The 25,271-nt window shown below is 29.5% G+C and overlaps 5 protein-coding genes across 5 annotated transcripts; 3 read left to right on the top strand and 2 right to left on the bottom strand.

The window, feature by feature from the left end:
* Positions 1-59: 59 nt before the first annotated feature.
* On the top strand, positions 60-3,697 carry LOC132927215 (single-stranded DNA-binding protein 3-like). The gene has a single exon (XM_060991708.1). It carries the CDS (start codon positions 230-232, stop codon positions 1,493-1,495), a length of 1,266 nt encoding a protein of 421 aa, XP_060847691.1. The 5' UTR covers positions 60-229; the 3' UTR covers positions 1,496-3,697.
* Positions 3,698-4,146: 449 nt separating this feature from the next.
* LOC132927226 (uncharacterized protein F13E9.13, mitochondrial) lies at positions 4,147-5,842 on the top strand. Its single transcript, XM_060991719.1, has 7 exons — positions 4,147-4,535; positions 4,650-4,732; positions 4,794-4,934; positions 4,997-5,196; positions 5,314-5,441; positions 5,544-5,664; positions 5,753-5,842. Exons 1-7 carry the CDS (start codon positions 4,460-4,462, stop codon positions 5,814-5,816), a joined length of 813 nt encoding a protein of 270 aa, XP_060847702.1. The 5' UTR covers positions 4,147-4,459; the 3' UTR covers positions 5,817-5,842.
* A 121-nt stretch (positions 5,843-5,963) lies between these two features.
* Positions 5,964-8,223, bottom strand: LOC132927197 (FYVE, RhoGEF and PH domain-containing protein 4-like). Its single transcript, XM_060991686.1, has 7 exons — positions 7,930-8,223; positions 7,729-7,859; positions 7,436-7,657; positions 7,188-7,374; positions 6,680-7,110; positions 6,474-6,617; positions 5,964-6,400 (listed from the first exon to the last, which is right to left on the bottom strand). Exons 1-7 carry the CDS (start codon positions 8,039-8,041, stop codon positions 6,287-6,289), a joined length of 1,341 nt encoding a protein of 446 aa, XP_060847669.1. The 5' UTR covers positions 8,042-8,223; the 3' UTR covers positions 5,964-6,286.
* Positions 8,224-8,477: 254 nt separating this feature from the next.
* Positions 8,478-13,006, top strand: LOC132927209 (uncharacterized). Its single transcript, XM_060991695.1, has 7 exons — positions 8,478-9,425; positions 10,933-11,121; positions 11,200-11,391; positions 11,465-11,596; positions 11,722-11,880; positions 11,955-12,186; positions 12,259-13,006. The coding sequence occupies exons 1-7, from the start codon at positions 9,073-9,075 to the stop codon at positions 12,340-12,342; spliced, it is 1,341 nt and encodes a 446-aa protein (XP_060847678.1). The 5' UTR covers positions 8,478-9,072; the 3' UTR covers positions 12,343-13,006.
* On the bottom strand, positions 12,992-16,615 carry LOC132927234 (uncharacterized). The gene is made up of 5 exons (XM_060991733.1): positions 16,303-16,615; positions 14,798-15,082; positions 13,434-13,722; positions 13,245-13,324; positions 12,992-13,158 (listed from the first exon to the last, which is right to left on the bottom strand). The coding sequence occupies exons 1-5, from the start codon at positions 16,354-16,356 to the stop codon at positions 13,135-13,137; spliced, it is 732 nt and encodes a 243-aa protein (XP_060847716.1). The 5' UTR covers positions 16,357-16,615; the 3' UTR covers positions 12,992-13,134.
* Positions 16,616-25,271: the final 8,656 nt, after the last annotated feature.

Below are 25,271 nucleotides of genomic sequence, written 5' to 3'. Positions count from 1 at the left end.
TTCGTAGATCGCAACGTCTTTGTCGACGCGGTTTCCTCCATGACTCTTTCGGGGTTCGCACAGTGTTATCAAATCAAGTAGAATCCATCATGGTTTTGTTGTTTTGTAGTGTTTACGTTTTTATTGATGCTAAAATTATGTATTTAATGCGATCCAAGATCAGTCTGACATAGGTTTGGCGGACTTTCGTATCGACCGTTGAGTTTGTGTTCGGCGAACGGTGCTCGCCATGTACTCGAAAGGCAAAGGGTCGTCGGTGCCGTCGGACGCACAGGCCAGAGAAAGGTTAGCGCTTTATGTTTACGAATACCTATTACACACAGGCGCCTCCAAAGCGGCGCAAACGTTCCTCAGCGAGATTCGCTGGGACAAAAACATCACACTAGGCGAGCCACCCGGGTTCCTCAGTTCTTGGTGGTGCGTATTTTGGGATCTATACTGCGCGGCGCCCGAACGCCGTGACAACTGCGAACATTCCAGCGAAGCCAAAACATTCCACGACTATGGTTTCGTTAATCCGACCAATTACAACCCCGGTGGTGTCAATGGCATTGGACACAACACTGGACCATCCCCAGGACCGATGGGCCCGATGCCGCCCAACGATTCAATTCCTCCCGGACCCGGAATGCCGCCAAGCTTTTTCAACAACTCAAACATGAGACCGTCTCCCACTCATCCTGTATCACAATCGAGCCCTCATCCACCACCCAATGCTCCCCACAATCAAATGATGAATCAGCCTTTTATGGGCCCTAGGTACCCCGGTGGACCTCGGCCCGGTGTAAGAATGCCACCACATATGCCTAATGATTTCAATAGCCCAAACCAACCTATGATGAATAATATGGATATTATGCGTCCTGGACCACCAGTAATGAATCCGAGAATGAATCTATCACGGGGTGGCTATGGTCCTCCAATGCGGGGTATGCCTCCTGGTAATGTCATGGGCCCCGGTCCTGGCCCTGGAATGCATCCTGGTATGGGCATGGGTCCAGTCGGTCGACCACAGTGGACACCAGGTAATCCAAATCATCCAATGGGTTATACATCTTCATCACCTGGGAATTACCCACAAGGCCCCCCCGGTCCTGGTACACCATTGATGGCAAGTCCTCAAGATTCAAACTCTGGTGGTGAAAACATGTATACAATGATGAAATCTGTACCTGGCGGTAGTATGCCAGGTGAATTTTCAATGGGAAATCCTGACTCTGCGGGACCATTAGGTCCAATGGGACCAAACTCAATGGGCCCTGTAATGAATGGTGATGGTATTGAAGGTATAAAACGATCTCCCCCTGATGGGCCGAGCACACCAAGAGATGATAGTGGTAGTGGTATGGGCGATTATAACCTAGGAGGATATGGTGGACCTGTGGACAACGATCAAAATGAATCTGCGGCAATATTGAAAATTAAAGAAAGTATGCAGGAAGAAGCAAAAAGGTTTGAAAAAGATTCTGACCATCCAGAGTATTACATACCATAATAGTTGTGGGCATTTTAAAAGCAACTCATCATCTCTGGTATTTAGAAAAAATTCTTGCCAAAATGTATGTATATTTATATTATTAATTATTATTTATCACTTAAAGGTTTAAAGATTACTTAATATCATTGTAAATAGTTCCCAGCGTGTCATGTGAAAACGCTGTCAATATTATGCGCTTCTTGTATTTTGTTATTTCTTTTATAGTGTTTTAAGACATTTCTGTGGATCACCTTTACTCTTGTATGTTATATTTTAGATTATTGGAATTTAGATTAATAACTTATGTAACCAAAGGAGTATTTCATAAATATCCATTTTGGGCTTAAAGCTAATTACCATTATTGCAATGCAAGTTATTATAATTTGTCCCCTATGGAAGAATGGACATAATATTTATTTCAATACATAATTGATTTTTTTAAACAAGAAAATACATTAACTTAAATCAAGCATAATATCATTGATAATAAAAACAGAATTTATAATCAATAATAAACATAAATGATTATAAATTAAGTTCATTATCTCCACTAAATAATATATTAATTAAAAATTGCTAAATTTACAATTTGGTATTTTTGATCTTATTAAAATTATGTTAAATTTTTATAAGTCGATAAATATTAAGTATGAACTTACTTAATAGTTGCAACTGCAATAAAGTTATTGATATTTTATTTTATTTTTCCTGAGGAACTTAGTTTTAGATACTGAAATTGTTTCAATATTTAAGAACTTTCAGTATTTATGATTTGAAACAAAAGTTTAGTGTTTTCATACTAGTCCTATAAGGAAATGGCCAGTGATGAGTTAAATTTATTTTTATCAAATATTGATATTCGTTTTGTGATGACATGTGCTTAAACCTTGCGTGATGTGTCTCCCTAAGCATACCTAAAAATTTATATGATAATCAGTAATCTCTAATTAGGAAAACAACTTAAAAATATCCTTGAAATTGTTGGTTGGGATACCAGTTCATTTAAACAATTAGAGGGTTATATTTATTATGCCCATCATTTTAATTAATTATTAAAAACTTTATTTATTTTTGTTTGAATTGTATGTATAAGATGGGGGGAATGAGAAAGATGTAAGATGATTCTCTTATAGACTCATCACATTATCCTAGAGTGTACCATAAACTTATATTGTATATTAATTTTAACATTTAATCTATTTTTAAACCATTTTCATCTTTGTGTATGTATGTTGCTGACTTAGTGAGAGGACAACTTAAAATTTGTTGTTTAACTTGCATGAACATTTTTTTTTTTTTTGAGAATTTTGTAAAACGCTCTATTGCGTTCTGATATTGTTCTTATTTAGTGTTATAAAATATTGTTCTTAATGTTTTTTCTACATAGTGTGACTATATTCTCCCAACCAAACCCTGTCCATAAATATTTTCTTCTTAAAGCTTAATGCAATTTATTTATTAATTAATTTTTTTTTTTTAATTAGTTAAGGTAATATCTAAGTATTCAATATTTGTATAGTATTAAAAGTAGTCTAGACATTATTATTTATTATACTGATATAAAAATAAAATATATAGTTTGGCTCAAATGTTTAAAGCGCTTTAAATATACGCGCAGATAATTTTGAATTATTATTAAGTACAATTCATGCTTTAATTATGACTTCCAACTTGAATGAACAATGCTATCTACATTTATTTTACATTCTTTTTCATGTGCATTCATCAATATTTTGATACTTCCAGTTTTTTGTACCTCATTTGTTCTTTTCTTTTCTCCATTTTAAATTTAATATTTTCCCACACTTAATTTAAGATTCTTTTGAAACAAACTAAATCATTTCACACATTAATCAGAATTTATATACATCTGTTAATAAATCTAATTTGGTGTCAACATTTTATGTCAAGTATTGTAAAGTAAATCAAAAAATTAAATATGGTTATTTAAAATTGTATTGTTAATTTTCAAAAACCTCAATAGCATATATTATTATGTATGGTCTTATATCAATATTATAAATAGACAAAATGCTGTCAAATGTGAGAATCTATATTGCTTTATTGTATATAATATTGATGTGTACATATAGGCTGTGGATAATGAATAATATTTAGACAATTATTAAAAACAAATTGAAAGCAATCTACTTATTGTTAATCATACAAACCTATTTAAATTTAAGGTAATCTAGAAAAATAAATACATTTATAATATATATTATCGATAAACCCGTAATAATTATTTCCATTTTTCATTTTTATCCCCTTGGTCAATCTCTAGTCTTTGTCTTCTTAATATTATTTTAAAATGAAAAATAAAGAAAAAGAGTTTATAATATACATACACATATTATACATTAAGTCAATTAAGTATAAAATTATTGTTATGAAAACAAACATTTATTTATCATAATTTCTTTAAAAGATTGTTTATCAATATTTAGATCCTATTATTTTCCTTATTATAATGAAATTTAATTCTAATAAATATATATAATATATATTATATAGTTTACAAAAAAAAATCATTGTCGTTTATCTTATTGATCCTTATTTAATTGAGAAAAGAAATACTTCAACATCAATAAGTTTGCCATCAGAAAATTAAATAAAAAAATTAATATTGAATTTATTCAAGTTGAATGAACTAACTAATAGTTAAGTTATGAATTCAAATAGATTGTTACTTTTTATTAAGATTATTACAATTTATGGAAGTATTTATTAAAAAATACTATGTTGTACCATTCAACAAAGGTCAAAAGACAAGAAGTGATTTCATGTTATGGAACAACTGTCAAATATGACTTATCTTTGTGATAAGTATACTTCAAACAATAAAACATTTGGGGAATAGTGATTATCCAACAACTTATGCGTCCATAATAGTAAAATTATGGAATGATAATTAAGAAAATCTAATAGTTTATTTTTAATAGAAAACACATTATTAATGTGAAATAATTATATATTTTATAATGAACACCATACAAAATATTTTCAAGGCCAAATTGAATAATGTCTTTGGGATGATTCATGTTAAACCATTACCAGGTAAGAGTGTATTAGTATACTAAGTATAACGAGTAACTACATAATATACATTTTACTATTCCTATTAGATAAAAATTGATTTCTGTCTCTTAAATTATTAATAATGATATTCAGGTACACCGTTATATGGTAGAAATATAAAACAAATAATATACTCTGCCTGCAAGGAGGCTGAAATATATATGAAATGTGGAATAGTAAGCATTCAACACATATACTTATTCCAACACCCAATATAATAATAACTATCAATTATAGGACGGTATTGTCGTTGAAAATATGCATGACATACCTTATATGCCTGCCAAAGAAATAGGTCCAGAAATTGTATCCTCAATGACTAGAATTTGTACATCAGTTAGGCAAGTGGTACCTGAACATGTTCCTTGTGGTCTCCAAGTGGGTTCGAAATTGAAATTATTGTTGTACGGCATTTACTAAATTGTCAATGACAACTTTAGATATTGGCTGCAGCCAATGAAGAAGCAATCGCTGTTGCGCATGCAACAGACTTCCAGTTTATTAGGGCTGAAGGTTTTGTTTTTGGCCATGTTGCTGATGAAGGTTACATGGATGCATGTGCTGGTAAGTTATTGAGATATCGCAAATCAATAGGAGCAGAAGATGTGTGTATATTTACAGATATAAAAAAAAAACACAGGTAATTTCTTTGAATACAAAATGTTATATTTAGTGAATTACATTAAATATCTGAAAATTGTAAAAGATATAAGACTTTAAGTCAAGAAAAAAAATTGTTTTTTTTTATTCCTCATAGTTCACATGCTATCACTCAAGATGTAAGTCTGATTGAAACTGCTAAAGCAGCAGAATTTTTTCTGACCGATGGAGTTATAGTAACTGGTACTGCAACAGGAGAACCCGCCAAACCACACGATGTAGTTGGTATAATATACTTTTACTATAATAATAATATACTTAATTTTACACTGATATTGTGCTTATTTTATATATTAATAAATGTACCATTATGTAATTGTAATATAGAAGTGAAAAAGTGTGTGACTGTTCCAGTACTTGTAGGATCTGGTATAACCATTAACAATGTACATGAGTACAAAGGTGCTGATGGATTCATAATTGGATCTCACTTCAAGAAATATGGCATGTATGTACCTTCTATTACTACCATCAATAATAATTATTCGTACATATTCTACAAAAACAATATTAATAACTGTAACTTTTGTTTACAGGTGGCAAAATGAACTTAAGGAGACTGTTATTTTAGAATTTATGAACTGCTTAAAAAATAACTGAAATAAAGAACCCCAATTTATTCATTATTGAATGTAAGTTATTTAATATTGTAATACTAGACTCCATACAGAAAATTGACAAACAGAGGCCATTAACACATTATATTATGGACTTCATTTTTATAATATTATTATGAAATATACGTAATTACTTAAAAATTAACTAATAACTAGTTATATTTCCAATAAAAATAAATTAAATACTAAAAATAATTGTTCTACTTACATACAAACTTTATAAATGTGAAAAATATTCAAATTTAAAAATAATTATAACATTACAATTTTTACTTTTAAGTAACATATGTTACTGCATTAGGAAGTATTACCACAAAAGATATTATTCAAACATTATTAGTTAATTGTTACAAACTACATCTAAACAAAAATGGACAACATAACTGAGATCTCATATGGATGGAGTACAAAAAACATTATAAGTTAAAAAAAAATATTTTGTTTTTTGATTTTCTATACTGAATTTCTTCCCACTAATTTTTTCAATGTTGATCCAAAACTGAAAACAAGATTTCTTGCTGAAGCCATGTATGACATATGTTGATTTGATTTAACAATTGTTGTATCCTGCATAAAAAAAATTAATTAATAATAAGACATATAGGAATTTATAAAAAAAAAAATTTGATTAAAATATTACTTTAAGACTGTTTAATGATTTCATTTTTTTAGTTGGACTTGAATAACAATTGTCATCATTTCTATTTGTGTTATTTTCCTTTTTTCTTTTGACTAATTTCAAAGGACCGCATCTTTTTACTGGCATCAAAGAGTTGGCTTTGCACTAAAATAAAATCATTTGTACAAAAATATAATTAATTATAATAATGCCTATCAATGGCATACCTTGTCAATAGACTGCTGTAACATTTCTACCCATGAACATGTAGCATGAGGTGCATCCATTGTGTAAAATACAAATTCTACAGACTGACAATTTATTGAAAACAATCCTCTTTTATACATGACAGACTTGGCTTCACACTTATTGAGTGGCAATACTCTGAGACAAACCAACTTTTCTGGGTCTACCCACTCTTTACAATATAGTATCATGTCACTAAGCAATATTAAGTAACGGGGAATAGATGTACTGCCTTCGGGTGATACTTTCATCAGAGGACCTTCTTTGATTAATTTACGTCCTGGTAGTACAATGTTAACTTTGCCACAACCTGAAAGACTACGTTGAATGCTTACTAATCTGGACATGTTTTCTTGTTCTTGAACTAAGTTATTGATATGGTCTGCAACTTTACTTATTTGTTCTACAGAAGCTTTAAACAAAAAATATTATATTCAGTTATAAATTTTATAAAATATAATGAATTTTTCTGTTGTTGTAATTACATACCTTTAATATCATTATAACCTTGATGTTCAATAGGAGTATAATTCTGAAGTTCACGTAAAAGCATCAGATAACGAGGTATTCTTTGAATGGGAGTTATTAAAAGTGAATTCAATTTAGCAGATACATCTGGCCTTGATTCTTGTGTACATATAAAGCGATAAAGTTTTGGGTGAGATTTTGGTAAATCCTAAAATAATATATATTAGATTTTCAAATTGATTAAACAATAATAGAAATATTTTTTTTACTTGAAGTGTATCCAATACGTTCTTGTAATTAAATGCGTAAACTGAATAAAGTTTAAGAAAAGGAGCAGTGTTCAAGAAAACTTGTCCGATATTTTCTTTGGCCGGATGTAATTGAACCAAAAGTTCTTTATTCACATTCAGAATTGTCTCAACATTGCCAAACAATTTACTGATGACTTGGCTTGAAGCAAGTTTCTGTTCTTCCATTGGACGTTTAAAATACTGTAACCAGAAAATTGAATATTAAATAACAATGTGAAAGAGTGAATGACAAGCATGAGTCTCAAACTTACTGTGATCAATTTGTCTAACTGGTGAATATAATTTGTTTCCGAGACGCATATTTCTTGAATAGATCGAATCCTCAACTTTGCGATGCGTTTTTCATTGTCATCACAAATATGTTGATCTAAGTCTCGCAATACTATTGTATAACAACAAAACAATTTGTAAGCATGCAATCAATGGAAGCTTGAGGGTTATTTTATTTTTACCTTTTTGTTTGGTTTTAGCAGAAAGTATGTTTTGTTGATCCAACACTCCTCGCAGTTCTTTGACAAAATGATTCGGTGGCGTCATAGGCACAAACGAATTCATTTCGTCCATATTTTTAAGCAATCAATTCAGCGAACGCAGTGCCCAGAAACGGATCAAAACAACTGATCGCAGAAACTGATTAACTAAATAGTAAATAGCCAATAAATTTAAGATTAAACTTACGTATGGGGAATAGGACTAGCGATTGGATATTATTATTATAGTGGGAAACCGGGAAAACGGAGAAATCGGCTGCAGCGATAATCGGTATTCGAATTAATTACGACGTTTTTCGGAAAACGTAAAAAAAGTACGTTACGAGTTTACGACTATTACAGTATGACCATATTGACGGAGATATCGTTGCCGATTGAAACATAGCGCCGGTGTTTCGTAAATAATTCTAAAGATTAGAAAAAACGGTCGAAGATTGTCTTCACCTGTCCTATCAATCCATTATCGTCTCACCTAAAATGATCTTACGAGTTTCATCATTTTATATGTTTACGCCGACTACGGCCTCAATTATTAATTATTATTCGTCAATGCACCTGTCCTTGTTCTTTTTTTAACCGAGAAAACATAAAATGGAAATAATTGTACAACCAATATTAGTTTGCCACACTGATTTTCAAAGATGTAATATTCGTTTTCTGTGTATGCACTGTGTATTGCCAGATAAGTTCCTTCCTAGTGGATTCAGGATTGGACAACAATTTTTAAAAATAACCGTCGTCGTCCAAAGAATTTTGTCTTCATTATCTATTGAATATTTTTAATTCTGTATTTTCTATTTCCAAATTCTTTAGTTCTGTATATTAAGCTTATGTAGTTGTGTTGATGTCTCAAAATAATAACTATCAAAGTATCAAGTATCAACACTATCAACAATCAACATTTATGCGCCTGTTGATTTCCTGAAATCATTTTTCATTAGTGTTTTATAATATTTCACATAGTATCTTCGGTCTCGTTTGTTCTTAGTTTTTTTACAAATCCTCCAATCAACATAGTTTTTCAAATCTTGGGACATTCATTGTTTTCTGTCATTTATAATTTTTCGTCTGTTTTTCGACCTTCCTTTTCCTCGTTTGTTAACCATGAGTAGTTTCGCGCTCAAGTCAAAAGAAAACCGAATACAGAGACCGCGGATACCTCCGGTAACCACCGTTTCCTCAAACACATCGTCCGCATCTGGTCGTACCGTGGGTTTTGGAACGACCACGACCACCGTTACTACTGCAAAACCAACAACTGCAAAACCAGTTGGTGCGCAGTACCGCCGATCAGTAACTACAGCTATTAGCAAGACACCGGATTTATTACATCCGCCCAAGTTTGGTGGCCAACAGCTGTCCAACCGCAGTTGCAAGCCAGACATCACTAAAAATCTGCCTACCAAAACCACACAGAAACCACCATCACAACCATGTGAACCGACAACCCAGACAAGGTGAGATATTTGTCAATGTAACCTATGCATATGAATGGTCTTGTTTTGAACATAGAACGGTGACATAGTGGTAGTCTGAGAAAAGATTTAAGGTTTTAAAATGCCAAATTGTACAAAGTGGTTGTATGTCCCTGAGTATTGAACTAAATACATTGTACCTACCATATTAACAGATTTTTGACAAAAATTTTGAAATTTCAGTGTATACTGTACAATATTTCCAATTGATTAATCATACATAATAACTAATACATCTTAATTCTTACCTTACTCAAAACTACAAATAATTTTTCCTCGACTTGGCCATCTAAACTGTGATGATTTATAATATAGGTAAATACATTTCTTTCGCATTAGGAATAAAATATTACAATTTATAAATTAATATAGTATATCTACAGGCTATAGGAAGTTTAATATTTAATAATTATTTAAAAAAGTCAAGTTATATCAATGGATAATCTTTGCTCCTAGCATATTAGGTATACTCGAGGGTAATACTTATCATTATTCATTTTTATTGTTTCCCTGTCACTATAAATTAGTGACTTTTAATTGTTAATATTGTGCTGGAGAACAAGTTTTAGATGTTCTTTACTTAAATAGAAACTACTTAACTATTATTTTTAGCTATGTACTTGGATTTATACACAAGTACCCAGTAAAAAGAAATCCAAAATGAATATTTATAAAATCTCAAGTATAACATAAAAGGTTAAAGATGGTCCATAGAAGAAATGTCTTAAAAATTAAGATACTATAAATAAAATAATAAGCACATAATATTGTTCATAGTGTTTTTACATAAAACACAGAATTATTTTATTCTACTCAAGTCTGGCTTCGGGTTGAACAAGGACAAACTATTTTGGGAAAAAAATATTGTCAGTCCACCACGGTCAATCACCAGTTATAACATCCTACAATTTATTCTCAGCATACAAAATAATGATTAGATTAATATAAATTAATATATATTTGAAATTCCCTCATCAATAATTCTTTTATAGATTTTTAAAATGTAATCACATTGTTATGATTTAAAATAACAATAATAACTAGTTCACAGTAATATGTGTTTGGATATAAATATTTTAAGATTAGATTAATTATTAACCAATATTGTATATTATAATATCCTACAATTAATGAGTATTAATAAAAATAATATAAAACCGTAAGTTCTTCATAACCTTTACAATATTAAATTATACTACCCTAATTTCTCTCCATAATTTATGTTTTTAGTTAATTATTCCTTGCTAAATTTGTTTTTAACCCTTGAAGGCTCGCTTGAAGATTTTTGATACCTTAAATGTCACATATATAAGCTTTTACACAATTTCATTAAATGTTATTTAATGACCATGATTTATGTAGGGGTTTTTTTTAATTTCTAATACAAACCTTATTTTGTGTCATAGTGAGTAAACCATAAATAACTTTTGAAAATAATTTAAAATTAGCAGTACCCATTAAAAAAATATGTATATTATCTTTTTTTCAGGGTTCCCTCCAAAGAAGTATTTAAAATTCCAACTGTGGCCAATATACCAAAAAGAACTGCACAAGTGACTAAACCACCTACAACTGTTAATCAACTCCAGAATAATATGAAAGCAGCCAGTCTTGAAGAAAAACCTTGTACTGATCAAGAAAATAATAAAAATATGGGTCTAACAGATAAAAAAGACGAGTAAGTTTGCATCATAACAAATCAATATAATTTTTTAAAAAGATCATTAATAATTGTGTGCTTTGATTATTAAAATAGAATGAAATGGACTTTGGATAATTTTGATATTGGAAAAGCTTTGGGAAAAGGAAAATTTGGAAATGTGTATCTTGCCAGAGAAAAGAGCTCTGGATATATTGTTGCACTTAAAGTTTTATTTAAAACGCAAATTTTAAAAGCAAATGTTGAGCATCAGCTCAAAAGAGAAATTGAAATTCAAACACATTTAAGGTAATTATTCAAGCTATTATATAAAAATAAAAATCTGAATTATAATACAAATTGATTCTTTTTCTTTTTTTAGGCACCCTAATATTGTACGTATGTTTGGATATTTCCATGATGATGCTAGAGTATATATGATCCTAGAGTATGCACCCAAACAACTTTATAAAGAACTACAAGCTCAAGAAAATCAACGTTTCTCTGAAGTTAGGTAAATATTTACAGAAAAAAATTACAATATGTATTATTGATTTAAATAGTTCTAAAGGTTTACCTTGTTATAATTTATTTTACTGGAATTAAAAATTTGATCTATTCTACTATGGTGTTAAATAGGGCAGCATTGTATATTAAGCAATTAACAGAAGCATTGATTTATTGCCATGATAAAAATATTATACATCGTGATATAAAACCAGAGAATCTTCTACTTACTAAAGCTGGTGACTTGAAAATTGCTGATTTCGGGTGGTCTGTACATACACGTGATTCCAAGTAATTTTTAAATACTACTTTGAGTTTAATATTTACACCTAAAATTATGATCTATAAAAAAATTTATTTTTCAGGCGTATGACATTATGTGGAACCTTGGACTATTTACCACCAGAAATGGTCAGTGGCAACTCTCATGATAAATCAGTTGATGTGTGGAGTGTAGGTGTTTTATTATATGAGATTTTAGTTGGTAAACCACCTTTTGAAGCTCCAACATATGAAGAAACGTATAAAAGAATATTAAATGCCCAATATATTTTCCCACAACATGTTGCTCCACTTGCTAGAGATCTCATATCACGTGTAAGTATTTTTAAACATAATTTTTCATTTTATATATTTTAATGTATAATAATTATATTTATTGTTATTTAGTTATTAAGAGTAAAACCGGAGAGTCGTTTACCTCTCCAAGAATTGTTACTACATGACTGGATAAAACTACACACAAATCTCTAAAAGTAATGAAAATTTTAAGATTTCAATTTTATGATATCTCTATTTTTTTACATAACCATATAAAAAAAAAAAAATGTTTAATTAGACTTATTTTACTAATTAAATTTTTCTATTTTATTTGTGATAGTATCACTTTGAATTGCATTATTAATAATTATTGACTTTGAGCATTAATAATAACAGATTTTTGTATATAAGACTTTTTGTCATATTTTAAAAGCTCATAAGTCTTACTTTGGTAATTTTATTATATTTAAAAAAATGAATTGTGTCATATATTTTATATGCACCATCATTATATTTTACTACACTTATATAAAATATGTACTAAGTAAAATATAATTTTGCAATAGTTCTTTAATTATTAATGCAGATATAAAAAAAAATGTGGAATATTTTTAGTTATTATTTTCTTGTATATTAGTTTAATTAATTTGTTTCCTCTCTATGTAAAAATAAGTCCACACTAAACTGTGATTTATATATACTCAATAAATTCCATTTTATTGGATACTTGTTTAATTAAAAACAAACTATAATTTTAATTTGTACATACTAATAGTATATTATTTTTGACATTATGTTTAGTTTTTAACATGTTGTAAATCAAAATATTTTTATGAATAAAGTAAATAAAATAAATACTTGATAATGTTTTTTTTTATGTTTTTATTGGTAAAAATTATAACTTAAAATAATTAATTATTACATAATATAGGTATTTTTAGTATATCCGTGTTTGGTTGAAATGTTCAAACTCATACTTTCCGTTTTCTGTTCACATAACCAGACTTATGCTTTAGGAAAGAAATTTATCTAAATAGCAAGTATATAGATTTAAAATATAAGTATATCATAAACTAAACCTAATTTTTTCAAAATTTAAAACTAAAGAACCTCACTTTTTCTCCGTTTTTAACGAAGCAATTTCTAATCACTCGTCCAGCTGCGCATTTTTCGGTGGTTTTTGGATCGATAATAGCTGTAAGAATAAAACAAAAACCATTAGATTATCATCCGGATGTTTTTGTATATTTGAATGTTTATCCGACTCGCGACTTTTCAATTCATCTTCATAGTCGCGAACCTACCTTCTTTTTCGCAAGTCTCTATTATTGTCACCGCCTTCTTGTGCTCTTCGGGTTGATTAGCGAAGCGTATCCTAGCCATCGCCTTGCCATCGTCCACACTGAACTTGTTATTCTTGATCAAATTTAGATTTTTGTATACGCACTCTAAGTAACACCTTTGCTGTTCATTCTGTGGTACCACCGTGTTGCTGACCAGTGCCATGATTTCCTGAGGTGCGTGCAGCTCATCCTTGCACTTTACCGCAATTGTGTTCAACTTCTGTTTCAGAGCTACATGTTCTACAGTCATCTGTATAAACGAATATCATATGAGATCGAGTAATAGACATAATACGAATATAAACATAAATATTATTAATCTTATTAGCGTATATTCCGTAATTGAAAACTCAGTACAATTATAAGCTACCCCCCCCCCTGCTGATTAACTATTAAGAATCGTTAATAGGTGTATCGTCACTAGGGCTTAGAATTTGTAGAGAAATTAATATTATACTTAGTTTTTTTGAAGGAAATTTTGAAATTTGAATTAGGTAAAATATACCAATTTTAATAAGTTGTTAATTAAAACTTTTTACACTTGATAAATTGCTATTTTTATTTTTTAAATTATAACTTTTGTATTATGCATTAAATTAAAGCCCCATTACTTGTATATTCATAGTCTTACATAATGGTGATTGACCGTGGCTTTCTGACTTATGGATGTGTTGCAGCGTGTTTTAACTTAACGTTTTTAAATATTTGTATGCGAGATGCCGAGATACCATTGATCTAATGTGTATATTGCCTATACGCAGTGCCGGATTTAAAGGAAAATGCAATAATGCACTGGAGCCTCAAGACTGAGTTTGTTTTAACATTTAAGGGCGTCAAATTAATGTACAAGATTTTATAATTTTGAAAAGTGATAAATTATTAAGAACGATATTGATTAATAGTAAAGAAAAAAAGTATTTTATGAAATTATCCGCGCCTGTTATTTAAATTTTAAACTGTTATGAGCTAGCTAGTGGTTCGATTCATATAGGAACACATAAACTATAAGGTGTGCCTATAGTTGAAATGTTTTCTTTTTTAAATAGACCATCAATATTTATCAAACACCAAAAGATTATACGATTAACGTGTCGAATTACAATTGCACCTCGGTCTTCAGAGAGTTATCTGTCGCTATATATCAAAAACTCAAAACGGTCTACGTTTAGTTTCGAATTTAATTTTATTAGCCAGTTATTGTACTGATTACTAAATTTAATTAAAAGTCAAAACAAATCGCGTGCTCTCGTTCATAATAAATTATCTTTCTAAAAAGTCGGGTTGATTGAGATTTAATTTAGATAATAATTTATAGTGATTTATACTGTTGGTTTTGGTGTGGTGGCGTTTCCGGCTACCCCGGAGGAAGACTTTACGACGGTTGGCCGTTCCGTGCCGTTGACAGTTGCTCCGCTGGCTGTCGTAGCCGTGACATTAGCTCCAGACTTGGCGGCGATCGAACTATGCGCATGGTCCTTGGCGTACGTGGTCTGTTGATGGCTGGTTGGCGTAGACGATGACTGCACCGGTAGACGAGTGGGCGTCACGGTCGTCGGTGGCTTCGTGGTTCCACTCTTGTAACAAGTGGATATATTACATGGGTCCGAGCTCTAGAGACGAAAAACGGGGTGAAATGATGATTTACATTTCGTCATTGTGTAGGTACATTTATATACCAATACCAATGGTCTTTAACTTAATTAGACTCGCTGCTGTCAATTTTAAATATTATTTATTATTTACGACACTTATGTTATATGTGTAAATTGAATATTTAAAAAAAACCATCAAGTTGATAATCACTCTGTAATATACAGTATGCACTTTAATGGGCATGTTAAAATATTAACAAATATTTAATTAAATAACAATACTTAAATTTTTATAAAATATGTTTATATTTTCAAATGTGTCTCTTGTGTTTGTGAACTTTCATAATTGTACGGTAATAACCTTTACTCTTTAGGTTGAGACTTTACTAAGTCGTTAACATTGAGCATTAGCAGTATTAGCACAGTTATAGGTAGGTTGGTAGGTACGTATAATTTATAGAAGATTCATATTCTCATAAATATATATGAATATGATTATTTAATTATTATAGAATCCCAATTTTTATGAAACAATTCTAGGTAAATAATTAATATTCGATTGTACGTCATTCAGGTGTACTTAAATTAAATGTTGGCGTCTTGTTATATTAAAATTAATATTAGTTTGCTAATTGAATACATACCTATAGCACTCTTCAGACTAGCGTGACACGTCAAAATATCTCCGATAAAATATCCCACGTAAATATTAATTCAAAATGTATACCTTTTTTTATAAAATTTACATAGATATTATTAATATAAATGCAATACAACTATTATTAACATTTATTAAATACAAAAAAAATTAATTAAAAAATGTTTAAAACACACAATCGCTTTGGATAAGTTTGATTATTATATCTTATCGCAACTTTTATAATAAAGGTTAACGGTTAACATTTTAAGTTTTTTTTTACACGGGATATTTTGTCGTGGAACCCTATACATTTTAATGTTTTTTTTTTTTTTAATTTTAGGATAGCTATTAAAAAGCACCCCGACCTTTCAATTCTTTATTTATATCCAACGGAAAAGCTGCGTAAAAAAAATTCAAGTTCAGAATAAAATTGTACTATAAGTCTACAACTATACAGGTATATAAAATATTTTAAATATAATGTATATTCAAATACCTATTTATATGATGGGTAATAAGTAGAATAACTAATAACCAACTATCCTACTGTTAACGTTATACATATATTCGATCATCATGTGGTATTAAATGACTTTACCTGCACGGTGGCGACCAGTGCGACCAGGACGGCGGTCGCTGCAGATACCTTCATAATGTCGGCGAATGTGCTGAGTACACACGATGCTGCTGCAAGAGCTGATCTCTCGCACGATGATCTGTGATATTGCACTGTGCAGTGTAATGAATTATATGAAGTCTGCCCGCGTGTTTGTCCTTATATGTACAATGGTTTATAACGCGACACGACGGCAATATTAATTTCTGTGGTTTCTTCGATGAACTGCAGTATTATGTCACCTCGTACGACGATCGACGCGTGGTTTCGACTGACGCCCGGCCGCGGTACCCGAGGTCTTATATACGGGCTCGGATGCCTTTGTCGCGGTGTTATGATTATGACCTCTGTGCACATTAAATAGCAATGAAATGCAATGTCTCTGCGGAGACCAAATTGACGCGAGGACGTCGATTTTTTTTTCAATTTTCCCCCCGAACGCGTTTTATATATAAGTGACGCGTCCTGTTTGTGCGGTACACGTGAGAATTAAAGAATTAAATTGGCGCGCAGCATATATACAACACCCCGCCGTTCCCGAACAATAATAATGGTCGTCATTTCAATTGGGGAACAAACGCCGCATAAATCCGCGACAGCGATACAAAATTGTGTATATATCATTTTACAAGAGTCGCGCGCGTTATAATAATATAGGTATATTGTTGTTATTGTTATTATATGTATATTATATATATATACATATAGCGAGGTACATATACCTACGTGCGTAAACATAGACGAGATGGACTGGCCGCCACGAGAGAATCGAAATGCGTTTCCGTATCTCAAGTGGACAATAATAATAAAGGAATATCTATATATATATATATGATGAATACACCTATTTATATACACTTCGAAAATTGAATTACAGAAGACTACCGTTTACAATAATATTATTCCTGCGGAATAGTGCAAACAGCAAACATATACAATATACATATGATATGTATACATACATAACACGCGTCTTATTAAAAAATATACGTCTGACATTGAAATCATTGAAATTGATTAATCGTCTCGGGATTTATACGGCATTTACGGATGTCTGCAATGGGACCGGAGAAGTTACGTATGAATAGGTACAATGTTAATATGTTATATATTTGTTCATATATTATCACAATATAAATATACCTACTCGAGTTTCTGTACTCTTATTACAGATGCGATAACCTATAAGAGGACGTACGTAATAATAATATTATATAATGTGTGTATTATATATTATGTTGGGTTTAATAGCTTATATATATATATATATAGTATGCTGTCGTTTATGATTTTCTGTATCAACTTCCCATATGTACAAAGGTAATACTTTGGAGGGAGAGTGGGCAGCTGAGTTTAAACCTTCTCATCAGAAATGGCAGAAATATATTTTAAGTGTATACGTCGCATCCACTTGATGACATTTTGAAAAAATACATTATTAAAAGATCTAATGGAGGTGAGCTTGGAGAATCAATCTGGATCTATGTAAGGACTGAATTATTCTATTTACAACGAATTTAAGTCAAATGTTTATTATTAATAAAAATAATAAAATATAAATAAAATAAAACATTCTAAATCAAATATCGATTTAAGTATATCATCAGTATTAAATAAACTTATCTGCTAACAATCTATAGAAAATAAACGAGGTTATCATTTTAAAAATAGCTTAAATCACTACGACATTACTAACATACTAGCCACTAGGTCAATCAATAATGGCTAATGAGTAATTATCCTGTATAAACGTAGGTAATATATAATAAAATAAAATATGTAGCTAGGTATTAGTACCTAGCAATTGTCGTAAATAGAGGAGAAAGTGTGGGACTTAATTGTATTACTTGTAGACAAGTGTATTCTTTTTATAATTTTGAATTCTATTTTTAACTTTAACATAATATGTATCTTATATTTAATAATAATTCTGTGAATTAAAATTATTATCATCACTTAGAAGTTAGCGTAATAATATAACGTTATAAATTTTATTTCGTAAGCATTTTGTAATATTTCAAATATTTGAATACCTACTTAATATATTTGTATATTGTGCATTATTAAATAGTATCTAATCTATTTTTAATAGCCTTAAATTGCCCTATATTGCCCTTATATATAAAACGATATGTATTATATATTACAGTAAAAATATCTACTGTGGATGTCATCACCCATACTGGCCATTCGACAGGATGCCCGCCGATCAACTACTGCAGGACCCGTTGCGTGTGGCTATGTATACCGCCGGGGTTGGGCAGACCGGACGGTAGATATCCAGCGATCACTACAGCTGTAACCGAACAGGGATGCACATGCACTCCAGTCACAGCCATCAGATAAACAACCACTGCAACACCAATCAACGGTAAAAATAGCGAATGAACTCAGTCCCGTTATGTCCGGGGAGCCGGCACCGGTACAGGGGCAGCCTGCACACCAGCGATGAAGGCGAGGACGGAAGTACAGTAGTCGCGGAACCTACAACTTCCTACAGTTCCAAAATCTGAAGGAGAAGATAAATGTCAGGTAGAAATTGATAAGCCAGCAATACTGGCCAGTCATACAACCTGCCGCAGGTTGCATAGATAGTCGGTATTGCTAGTTAACTAGCTTACCAATTTCTTTCTGGCTTTTATCTTCTCCTTCATAGTAGCGGTGGAGGTAGACCTACTGGTGACAAGGGGTGAAATGCCCGATCAGCCGATACCGGCCACCAGCCAGGAGTAACTCAGCCAAGCCGTGGACCCGCGGAGACATTTAAAATACCATATTTTAATTGGTCATTTTTACACCGCTGGTTGTGTTCTGAATAATATATTTATAATAAAATTATATTATTATTATTGTAATGAAATTGTTTCTGGGAATAAAAATTATATTAAAGAAGTTAGGAGTAACTTTCAGAATATTGAAGATATTGATAAATGGATATCACTATATCAGAATACCAACAATACTATTTGATACTATCAAACTTATCAATTTTAATATAAAATTTGTTAACTATAAAAAGCATCTATACTCTATTCCAAATAAGAACAGACTTCGGCGGCGACCAGTTTACGTTGGGCGGCGGTCAGACAACACCCGTTTGTCCTAACCTACTGTATGCCTGCTGTGTTGTAAAACCACGCCCATACGCACAACTCGGCCGCCGAAGGCTGATCTTATTTGGAAATTTGGAATAGAGTATAATACTATAATATATGAAATGCAAATGCATGCTCGCAATTAACATCCCCCAAGTTATTTAGTGAGAAATAATTAAAACACATTTAAATAATGTAATAACGAAAAGAGTTCTCACAAGTCACAGGTGATAGGTGTTTAGGGATGGTCAATGGTCAATGGTTAGATGGAGCAGAGCAGCGAAGCATTACTACTTTACTATAGTACCTAATAGATACTTAATACTTATACATCATTGAAGGCTAACAGAGACAACTGAGTGTTGTTATTAATTTTGTTGTACTTATACTCATCTACCATTGGAATTCATAATTATTTATTAATTAATTATTAAAAAGGTACATAATGCGTTATTGTTAATTATTATTACTCATGTTTTAATTATAATTAATTACAAAATATATAAATATCGTGTATGACAATATTATTAAGTTTTTAATTTATTAAGTACAATTAAAATTGATATAGTATGGACTATGGTAGCAACTATTATATTTGATTAAAGAATGTGATATTAAATGTTATTATCAATTATTGTTGTAGTTATGACGTTTTGTGGTGTAATAAATAATAAATTGTTTATTATTAGGTAATTTTGATATTTACCACAATAAAATTGTTGATACAATGATACATGGGTACTTATAACTATTTAAATACTGCATTTTGTGGGTTTTTTGAGATCGAGTTAACTCAAACTTAAAATATTGTTTTATACATTTATCAGCAATTAATATTCATTGCGTTTTGGTGCATAATCAAACATGTATTATAATAAACAACGATATTCAACCAGACACCAAAGTACTCATCCTGTTTATTTAACTGTTAACAGTTCATTCAAAAGAAAAAATTGTTATTTATTAAACATGCATAATTGCCGATTAATTTAATCGATATGGCACAATTTATCGACAAAAACATCAGCCCCGGGTGGTCGGGAATTAAAACTGTTTATGTATGGTAATGAGTAAAAAAATGTTAGGTTTTTCCTACAAACGGTATTCCCGTGATAAACACATTTTACCTGTACAAGTGCACAACCCACAACCATTGAACCGTGACCGGATTTATGAAACTCGCACAGCAACATTCGTCATCGACATCATTAGTTGTTACTTGTTTTGCATATTATTATTTGTATACGTGTTTAAAATTCTCATTTTCCGTATAGTTGTCTAAATATAAATAATACTATTATATAATTCTACTTCCAAAATCTATAATTATTATCGATTAGAGTGGATTAGACCATTTAAAAAGAAATACGGTGTATATATACGTATACAACCGTATAGGGCTACCCGCTAGCACGTATATAAAGCGTGGGCCCGTTTGTGGGTTTAATCCCCTCCCCGCCGAAATGTTGAGGAAAAATTTTACATTACATAAAATTTAAACCTATATCATTTAATTTTAACCATTTAATTTTTTTTTTTATTTAGATGCCAGTATTATGAGACGAATATTTTTTTCATGTAGCATAATATTTAATATTAACGAAATATTAGTACAATATATGTTAAAATAATTAACTCTTTAAATCTTAATTAAATTACATTATTTTTGCTGTCAATAATTTTATATTTTAAGCATATATAGCAATGAAAGTATTTTTTTTATAATGTATTTATGTTTATTTTTTACTCTTCAGTATATCAAATAATCAGAAACCATTATAATATTGAAATTTTTAAGAAAAACCACTCAAACTTTTTAAAATATTTTGTAGTGTAAAATAAAATAAAAATTTTAATCTATAATGTAAATAAGTAATCCAAATTAAAAGTATTAACCGTAGAAAGTTGAAACATTCCGCAACTTTTTAAATTTATTATTTTTGATACTTGATGACATTTTCAAAATGTTTGAACTAATTTTAAGCTATTTTTAGTATTTATAGACATTTTATATTTATTATTTTTATACTTTAGATATCGATAAAGAAGTCAAGGTTCTATTAAAAAGCTTGAAAATTTAATATACTCATATAATTCCACATATGTTGTTCTTATAACTATATAAATTTTTTTTAAATATATATAGGTACAAATGGTACAATTTTTTTATACCGACATTTTAAGCTCAAATTTGGAATAAATTAAATATTTAAACGAAGAATAATAATTTAACTGCAGACTGCAGTGCACCTACAATTTCGAAGTTCATGGACGAATTTGTTAGGCACATATAGATATAAGTATATAACCTATACAAGATACTTATACAAAAGGTAATAAAGTTATAAATGTTATAATCAGGGCTCGGATTTTATAGCACTAAAAATAAATAAAATAGCGCTATAATATGACCTAAAAACATGAAAAATAGCAAAAATAAAAATGTAAACTGTTCATAATTAAAAAAAACTTATATTTATTAACTAAAGACTATTCATATTTAATAAGTACATTTATAATTAAATAAAAACTACTGTTTGTTTACATTTATAATTACCGTTGGATAGGCCAATACGCCGGACTATTTAAAAATATATTTTAATATGAACGAAAATGTGGGTATTTTACATATGTATACAAAAAAAAATTAAAATAAATGACAACATTTTTATTATTTTCATACCACATAATATAAACTAGATTTATGAAAATACAAAATAAAACGTTATATTATACAAATTAGCAAAAAAATGCACCAATAAAACTTGAAAAATAGCACTAAAAATCTAAAATACTTAAAATATGCAAAATATATAGCATTATAAAATTTCATATCTGGACCCCCTGGTGCATAAAACAAATGTACAGCTCACTCTGCTATTTTTATCTGTATCCTATAATAATTAGCAAATGCTATAAAATCCGAGCCCTGGTTATAATGAAACATTAAAATGTAAACATAATAATTTCTGTTCAAAAGTTATTTCCTATATAGATACCTATACAAAAGGTAATAGTGGAAATACAGTTATAATTGTTATAATGAAACATTAAAATGTAAACATATTATAATTTCTGTTCAAAAATTATTTCCTCTATAATAATATAGTCGGATACGCGTCACCACTATAAATCATAATAGGTATTAACGCTCTGTCAGTCTGATATAATAATATAGGTATATAATGCATAAAAAAATAAACTGCGTACATTGCATCTATGTTTATATATTTTCGGCATTATCGTATTAATGTTTCATGAATGTTTTAGCATCAATAATTGGATATTTGACGTTCACTAATCGCTAAGCGACGATTATTAATTTTTTGCTAATCTGCCTAAAATGTGTTATGTAACTATAAACCATCAAAATACATAAATTATAAATAGTAAATATTATAATCTAATGGCGAGTGGTTTAATTCATCTGAGTATAGCAATAAATATGATCAGATACTAATAAACTAGATATAAATTTTGCCATTTGCAATAACTATATTATACATGATTTACTATCGCTTAATTATATCGCATAATATTATATTTATCATATACACCACACGCCTGTCAGGGGTGCCCAATGTCACCCACTCATCTCGCATTGATTACACCCATAAGCGTACATACCCTCTATCTACAAAACCTAATGCTAACATGACCTGCGTTAGCATTACTTTCCTCGCCACTTTGAACTGCACAGTAAAAATATATAATAACCTCCCTTTCAAAAAAAAAAAAATTCATCGCCCTACGACTATAATTTACACCCTTGACAATGTTTATTAAACCTACATGACTTAAAGTTGTTAAGTATTAATGCATTAGAATGCATTACTAAATGTTTTCCTATTATCAACCTCTTTAATTTAATCCTCGCCTTCATATTTAAATAAATAGAATTTATATTGAAAATTTAAAAATTTAAATTATAAATAGTATAAAAACTAATAAGCTATATTATATTTTAATAATTAGGTAAAAATATCACTTAAAAACGAAATGATATTAAAAAATAATTTTAAATATATTTGGCCAAGTATAATTTTCGACTAAGGAGCCATATTAAATACAACACTGCAGCTATGAATACAGAATAGATATACTTAATAATTTGAATATGTATGTATTATGTAATAGCTTACACGTATACACGTAGATAACGCTATTATTTATCACTATTTCTTTTTAATTTTTTAAAACAAAACATATTAGCTACGTGCATAATATTAATTTAATGCAAATTATTTAAGTACGTAGGTATAAATTAAGTATACTCCAAAGTTCACGTTCATAATTTTTATCCTTCCGTTCAAATTATTCGCTTACACTTTTATAAGGTAGATATTTAAAATTCTTTTTTTGTAAACATTTTCAATTTTCTTTTTCCTTTAGATATTAGCAGGTATGTACGTATTTAGGTATCATAACACTATAGCAGGCTCAATTATATTCACTATATATACATTTCATGTACGAAACGTTCCTATGTGAAATTTGTTGTGAGCCCTGAAGGATATAATTATTTTAATGTAGTATTTTATATTCAAAAAGTATTTCCTGAAATTATACTCTGGTATATTTTAATTAAATAGGTATTTATTATAATAATATGGTAAAATTATATATAAAATAAGAAATCACAATAATTTTCAACGACAACATCAGATTTTAATTACCTAGTTTTATTTATTCGGCATAATGTGACATTGAGTTTTGTGGTGAATTTTCAAAGACTTATAATGGCAAATGTCAAAAGAAAAAATAGCACAAGGTTAAGTGATCATTTAGATCATCAGTCAACTATAAATAATTTTTATAATTTTTTATAGAATAATATCTACAAGACTACAAATTATATATTCGTATTATACAAATCAAACCGTAAACTGTCAAGCTTTAATATACATTTGCATGTGATTTTTAAATTTTATATAAGATGTATATTTACTTCAAATTACTGTTCAGTCGTTCAGTGATATTTTAGTAAAATCTAAAAATAAATAAATATAACTAACTGATAATAATTAGTATATTAAATATTTAACCAGGCACGGTTCTTGAGTTTTAACAATAAATATTATATTATGCATGAATACCTACAATATATTTAGTATCTGCTTTTATTATACATATAATTATAGGTAAATACAATTTTAAATATTTTTAGAATATTTTAATGATTGATGTAATTATGTGACACAATATTGAGGTTTAATATTTAGTTGTTTTTCTTTTTAATTGATCTTTATTTCGTTTAGACAACTTGACCTTTACCGCTACAGATATTTAAATTATAATAATTATACATATATTATATTTTTGAAGAAATAAACAATAATAATAATATTTACATATTTTATATGTTATAAACGTATGAACGAGAAAAAAAACGAGCATACATTATTGTTATATATATGACATCATAATAGATAATAGTTGTGATAGTAGCCAGTAGGTAATAGTAATCAAAATAGTTATAGCAACGATAAACGAAATATACATAATGATAATATTATTGTAGTTAAATCTATCGATATTCACTTAGAATTTAGACTGTATTACTATTTTTGATAAATAATTTATTCAATTTACTTCATCATGGTTTTTATTTTCTTAACACGTTCACGGCCACGTGTCACATATATGTGACATGTGTGTCTGTTCTGAGAGACCGGTGTCACATATGTGTAACACGGTCAATATGATGTTTAATGGGAGTTAATCATGATGATTACCTAGAACCACAAGGAAAATAGTACAGATAACCGAATAATATATATATTTATTTATTATATAATAAATTTATAAATTTAGATGTATAGATTAAATAGTACATATTATAGTAAAAACTAAAAT

This window comes from Rhopalosiphum padi, chromosome 1 (assembly GCF_020882245.1).
Source record: "Rhopalosiphum padi isolate XX-2018 chromosome 1, ASM2088224v1, whole genome shotgun sequence".
NCBI lineage: Eukaryota > Metazoa > Arthropoda > Insecta > Hemiptera > Aphididae > Rhopalosiphum > Rhopalosiphum padi.
This window is presented reverse-complemented; position numbering and strand designations above follow the sequence as displayed.

Bases quoted from the DNA above. Each gene is read 5' to 3' on its own strand.
- LOC132927215 (XM_060991708.1), top strand. From the start codon at position 230: ATGTACTCGAAAGGCAAAGGGTCGTCGGTGCCGTCGGACGCACAGGCC.
- LOC132927209 (XM_060991695.1), top strand. From the start codon at position 9,073: ATGAGTAGTTTCGCGCTCAAGTCAAAAGAAAACCGAATACAGAGACCG. The intron at 9,426-10,932 runs GTGAGATATTTG...TCTTTTTTTCAG, and splicing joins GAACCGACAACCCAGACAAG to GGTTCCCTCCAAAGAAGTAT. The intron at 12,187-12,258 runs GTAAGTATTTTT...ATTGTTATTTAG, and splicing joins CTAGAGATCTCATATCACGT to TTATTAAGAGTAAAACCGGA.
- LOC132927197 (XM_060991686.1), bottom strand. From the start codon at position 8,041: ATGGACGAAATGAATTCGTTTGTGCCTATGACGCCACCGAATCATTTT. The intron at 7,860-7,929 runs GTAAAAATAAAA...GTTATACAATAG, and splicing joins TGCTAAAACCAAACAAAAAG to TATTGCGAGACTTAGATCAA. The intron at 7,658-7,728 runs GTAAGTTTGAGA...TTCTGGTTACAG, and splicing joins AGTTAGACAAATTGATCACA to TATTTTAAACGTCCAATGGA.
- LOC132927226 (XM_060991719.1), top strand. From the start codon at position 4,460: ATGAACACCATACAAAATATTTTCAAGGCCAAATTGAATAATGTCTTT. The intron at 4,536-4,649 runs GTAAGAGTGTAT...AATGATATTCAG, and splicing joins TCATGTTAAACCATTACCAG to GTACACCGTTATATGGTAGA. The intron at 4,935-4,996 runs GTGGGTTCGAAA...TGACAACTTTAG, and splicing joins ATGTTCCTTGTGGTCTCCAA to ATATTGGCTGCAGCCAATGA.
- LOC132927234 (XM_060991733.1), bottom strand. From the start codon at position 16,356: ATGAAGGTATCTGCAGCGACCGCCGTCCTGGTCGCACTGGTCGCCACC. The intron at 13,723-14,797 runs GTATAAATCACT...TCGTTTATACAG, and splicing joins CCACCACACCAAAACCAACA to ATGACTGTAGAACATGTAGC. The intron at 13,159-13,244 runs GTGAGGTTCTTT...CTTGCTATTTAG, and splicing joins TCGTTAAAAACGGAGAAAAA to ATAAATTTCTTTCCTAAAGC.